The 6,000-nt window shown below is 38.1% G+C and overlaps 1 protein-coding gene across 1 annotated transcript in view; it reads left to right on the top strand.

Moving 5' to 3' along the window:
• Positions 1–6,000, top strand: part of LOC142765422 (uncharacterized) — a 48,881-nt gene continuing 42,881 nt past the window's right edge. Inside the window, exons 1-2 of the mRNA XM_075866411.1 lie at positions 1–132; positions 2,913–2,960. Of these exons, the coding sequence (XP_075722526.1) occupies positions 13–132; positions 2,913–2,960 (168 nt within the window). The 5' untranslated portion in view covers positions 1–12. The remainder of the gene's footprint in view (positions 133–2,912; positions 2,961–6,000) is intronic.

The raw sequence follows: 6,000 nt of genomic DNA, 5'->3' as shown, positions 1-6,000 counted from the left end.
TCATTTTATACGATGTCTTTATCAGCAAACTTTGGCACAGACATGGGTGCCAGCGTTAGAAATATTAGAACTTGCGTCATTTTGTTGGCGTTAGCTATCATAATGCCAACATCAAAGTGCCTAACGGAAGGAGTAAGTAAACATAGTCTAACAATGAAGACTATTTCAAGAATAATAATGCAAGAGTTAAAAGTATTTTGAACTCTAAACTGTTTCTGAAATTAGTATTAAGTATTAACCTCTAAACTGTTTCTGAAATTGAAAAATTATATCTATTCCCCCAGAAATTGATTTCCCTAGAGAGTAACCCAGTGATTGTTTACAAAATTTTCATCAAATCTCCGGACAAGGATAAAAAGGGAGAACCGAAAATTGAATGTTTAGTTTACGGAGTCAAGTTCCCAGTATAATGACAGTAAAAAAACGATGCTTTATATGCGGCCGATATCGAGATTTTGGCTAGAAAGTACGACATCGTAAAGTATGTCTCGAAATAACTTCGATTTTTTCCAGAACAAGAAAGCACAAGGCCATTCTTCTATTTCTCTGAAACTAATATGCCATACTGTAGGACCGCTGTCACGAAGCCACCACAGTTTTCTAAAAAAAACGACACTGAAAACATACCGTGATGCTCGATTGATAGGGGTAGAGAACAAAACAGTAAAGATTTACCTTTTACACAGTTATTTTTTTTTTTCGATGTACTTTTGCTCAGAAGAACACTACAACAAAAAAAAACATTCAGAGTAAATGATAGCGGCCAGCAAAATCACCAGTTGTCGATAGCGAATCACTTCAGCGTTTACATGCATTGCTACAGGCTTGCTATGTTATATAGCATGCCTCAAAGTCGTTGTTTTTCAGACCAGTGAAGGCACAAAAAAAATTCATAGAAGGTACTTGGTTAGGTTTTGGCTACTTTTATGTTACGTCTACTCCAAATATTTATTCTATTTCTTGAAATGTTGCAGAAGCTTAGCTTGAGACCACGGTGTCAAAATATGGTTGCCAATGTGTTGTTCCGACCACCAATATTGAATTCAACATGACGAAAGCAACCAACTAATAACTGTTACTTCGGAGAAAAATTAGTTCGTGTTGCTTCATACTAAAAAGCAGACTGTCGCTGAATAGGAGTTTTACATTGCTGGGAAAGTAGCGCTATGCAGAAGTGGCACTAACTAATTTTTATGTATGGGCACGCGAAAGCGCGCAATGACTGGCAAGTCAGAGCCACATTATTCGTCGAGAAACAAACGCCGGATTGACTTTTCAATTCTCGGCTAGAATAAATTGAAAAAAATTCCTGTCTGCTACACTTGTTTCGCCTCATTGCTGGAAGAACTCGTCGCTAAGCACGCAGCAAACGCCATTCTTACAGCCCAGACTGAGAACACTGCAAAGAGTTTCAAGGAGCGCATACGCGTTGTGATCATGCACTATATGCATGGCAACGAGAAATGCTATCTTCAACGCTGGCAGGTGCAAATGTGGCAACGCGAAGTGAAAGTGGCATTCATTCAGCATTGTGTAATCATATCAAGTCAACTACTACTGTCAATTAACGCTCTTTGAGGGTTCTTGAAGAGGAGAAGACGTGACAATAGACTATAGTAGAATCATAATGTTTCGTAGCTATAGCATATACGCATAATTTGTTTCTCTCCCCACCATCAGTCTCCATCACTCATTCTACATGCGAAGCATTTCTTAGTAAACTTCGGCAACTTGGACCGTATCTATCTATCTATCTATCTATCTATCTATCTATCTATCTATCTATCTATCTATCTATCTATCTATCTATCTATCTATCTATCTATCTATCTATCTATCTATCTGTCTATCTATCTATCTATCTATCTATCTATCTATCTATCTATCTATCTATCTATCTATCTATCTATCTATCTATCTATCTATCTATACTTTCGCGTTTTGTGAAAATTTTCAGACTTTTCTGATAAAAAATACAAACTCCGTTCACCAGAAGTGCTTTCTTTTATGAATTATGTACTCTCACACAAACTTTTAGTAGCCCAAGCCAACCTCAATTCACGAAGCTGTCGTTCCTGAATTTATTAAGGTAAAAATGTCATCCCTTGTGCCCATCTTTGTTTAAATTCGGGATTGCTGCTTTACAATATTTACAGCCTTAGATAACTTTATCAGACGCAAATGTTGTTCCTGATACGATTCATGCTTGCGTTTTATCGGTTTAGCGCTCACCAGTTTTTGGGATTCAAAATTCTGAATTCTTTTTACGAGGGTGTTTTCTTTGATTGATTATGCACTCCCATGCAAATATTCAGCAGCCTGAATCAACTGAAATTCTCGTAGCTGTCGTTCCGACACCTATTCAGGCACCTGTGTCATTCATTGTTGCTTTCTTTGTTTCAATTCCTAATTGTCGTATTACTTTAATTACAGCCTGAGTTGACCCCAACAAACGCAACTTCTCTTCTAGACACAATTGAGGCAACTTTTCCATCTGTTGTGTAAACTTGCCAACTTTTGTGATTCAGTAATACCTAATCTGTTCAACGGAGGTGCTTGCTATTATTCATTATATACTTTCTTGCAAACATTTGGCAGTCTTAATCAACCTAAATTTATGATGCTGTCGTTCTAGAACCTATTCAGATAAATGTTTCATCCTTTGTGGAAACTCAATGTTCTCTGATGATTATAAATCAATAAATACATTGTTTCAGGAACTCTTGATAGTCGTGGAACTTTTTTTACAGCCTGAGGCGATCTCACCTCCTGTCTCTATCGTTCTAGAACAAATAGGGGCAAGTGTTTCAATGCTTACTTAAACTAAGGTCTCATATCAGGCAATTGCTTGAAATATGTGCTACATATACTTTTTGTACCTCTTTTTGATTGTTACGTTATCTTTTTCGCAGCCCGAATCACCTTCAGCCAATGAAGCTGTCATTCCTGGTGAAGTAGAGGCAAGTATTTTGTATTGTGCGTAAATTAAACAATATTTGTAGATCACTTTTTCCACTAGAGATGCTCCTTTGATTTTATTCTGTGAAATCGTGCAATCTTGAAAAGCCGCGTCAGCTTCAAGTGCCGTAATTATCGTTCCTTATCCCATTCGTGCACAGTCTTGTTGCCTTAGGTGAACTACGGAGACTCTGATGATCAATAAAGTCTCTGAACAGATTAGTTTATGAGCTACACTGTATGAATTCTTGATTCTCATGCTCTCCTTTTTTTTCCTGCCTAAACCAATCACCAATAACGAAACTGTCCTTCCTTTTCCAACTACGGTGGGTGTTTGATCTCTTGTGCAAGCTAGGTCACCGGAGGAGTATATAAAAACAAATAAGTAAGTGACCATGGACGGCTGAAAATCATTAGCAGGTTTCATAAAAGTAATCATTTTCTGTATGATAGATGAAATAACTGAATCAGTCATATTTATAACAATACTGCAGGCCTTTGTACAGGCCCATACTGGAAGCGGTTAGAAAAAGTATACATGAGCATGGACATAGCAAATAGAAAACGAAAGCAGAACACAGATGTCCTGAGTAGATAATGCTTCATAATAGAACATCTGAAAAATTAAGGCGATAACAACCTATACGACCTCTTGGTATATCTGTATCGTCTATTGGTGAGCCTGCTTCTTTACATTTGCTTACGATTGAAAATTTCATACATAGAGATAGATAAAAAAGGCAGAGCAAATGCGCTCGATAGTAAAAAAATATAGCAATCTGTTCGCAACCCTGCAGCCATGAAGTGATTCATCAAATTGAGACGTTGTGCTAGCCTAGTGAGTAAGGCACTCAGCTGCTGACCCACACGTCGCTGGGTGGAGTCCCGACCATGGCGGCGGCATTTACGATGGAGACAAAAATGCAAGGGGCATGTGCACCTATATTTTGCACATATAATAAACAATCGCAGCTGGTACAAATTGCCAGAGCCCTCCACTACAGCGTCTCTCACATTCATACGGAAATTTCAAGACATTATTCTCCAACATTTATTAGGGACATCAAAATAGGTTTTTGTATTCAATGACTGCGGTTGAGAGCTACTTATACCAAGCGCAGAAGAGTCAGACTTGGTGGTCTTCCTCTCCATCATTGTCTCCTCACTCTCACTTGGTCGTTCCGCTTTCTTGCTATACTACAAGAAAAAGAATGTCAGCCAACTAAAAATCTTGCTTTAATTATCTCTGACAGGGTGTTTCAGAGTCTTGGCACACTGTCATGAATGAATAAAGTAATCTCAAGAAGCGATGAAAGAGTCGCAAAACTTGAAACTGCTCCGCCAAGAACTTACACGCTTGAGCACACAGGAACAGATATTTTTGGAGCCGACTATCAGCACAAAATACTGGAATGTTTATGGGACTTAGATAGCAAACAAACATTGTGAGACACATAGATCACTATAGATAGCGCAGCTTGCAACAATTGTGGCAAGATTGTGCCACAACAAAGAGCTGGGTGCCTAGCTTGTCCTCGCTTTGCCATGCATTTACCCTCTCACGTCTCTTTCCAACCCCATGTTGTACTATATGCAATACAAGGTTACCAATCCTCGCTTCAATCCTCTATGCAATCCTTGCTTTTTCGTGTAGCAGATCTCTCCCGCATTAGGCAAATCTCATTACTAACTACATTGGCCCACGAAACAATAAGAGAAAACTGGCGGCTTACAACGACTAGGGACCACACGTTTCAGGTTCCCTTGTTAACCCTCTGTACTGACTGCTTGGTAGGTCCTCAGTGCATGCTAGTCCATGATGATGATGATGTTTTTATTAACTAAGTATGGCATACCTGGAGCTTAACGGCCGTCCAATGAAATGTACTTCAAAATAGGTCATTTATCGAATTAGATATATCATTTGCACCCCTAACATAGCATGTTGTAAATGATCATAATTTCATTACACATTTTACAACTCCGCCCTATATTTACTGGCTTTATAATGCATATGTGCCAGCGTAAGCAAACCAAAAGTAACGATTGAAAACAGTGCAAAAAGTGTAGGTAATAAGTTAAACCATGAATAACGTCATTTCATTGGAGGAGGTTTTATAACGTTATTTATTTATTTCATAATACCCCTCAAGGCCCCCGAAGGGGTATCACATAGGAGAATGAACACATGAAAGAAATTTTTGTACGCCGATATTATGTAAAAACAAAATTATACAAAATATTGAAAGCAAGCTAAATACAAAAAAACAACAACAAAAACCAGATACTTTGCAAAAAAAGAAAAATCAGTAGAGATAGAATATTGAATACTGTAAACATAAATTAAGGGCACTAACGAATACAGTTTACAAGGAAAAAAAACTAAAACGAAGGCATAATCTTAAGATACAAAATTTTGCAATTAACGCATAAATAATACAAATAGCGTGCACAATGGTCGTGAAGAATATTAACACATGATAACAAGAAAATTAAACACTGATGTACATATGAAGAAGCTTAATGAGAGTACGCGTGGTGGATATCTAGTTGGAAATGTTGAGTAAACGTTTGTGAAATGTTGCGAAATCTGCTTGAGTGGCTACGTGGGATGGCAAGTTATTCCATGCAACTATTATTCGGGGAATGAAGAAATAAGCATAATGAACTGAGTGACAAGTTATACATTTTATCTTGAAGATACGGTCTGTGCGTGGAAAGATGACAGTTGGTGCTTCGAAGATGCGGTGAAGGTATGGGTGATGATAGAGTTTGTGGAGAAGCGAAAGGCGGGCAGTTCCTCGGCGATGAAATAGGTCGTCAAGCTGAGCACGAGTTTTTAGTGCTGAAATGCTAGTATAGGGTGAATAATCGGAAAAGATGAAACCGGCTGCATGGTTTTGTAAAAATTTCTATTTCTTGGGTTATGTGGATTTGTGAGGAATACCAGATAGCTGATGCGTATTCGATTTTAGGACGTATTGATGCTAGTCTACGGAGATTATCTGGAGCATGCTTGAGGTTGCGTTTGAGTAGACCTAA

The sequence above is a fragment of the Rhipicephalus microplus genome, chromosome 6 (genome assembly GCF_043290135.1).
Source record: "Rhipicephalus microplus isolate Deutch F79 chromosome 6, USDA_Rmic, whole genome shotgun sequence".
Classification (NCBI taxonomy): Eukaryota; Metazoa; Arthropoda; class Arachnida; order Ixodida; family Ixodidae; genus Rhipicephalus; species Rhipicephalus microplus.
This window is presented reverse-complemented; position numbering and strand designations above follow the sequence as displayed.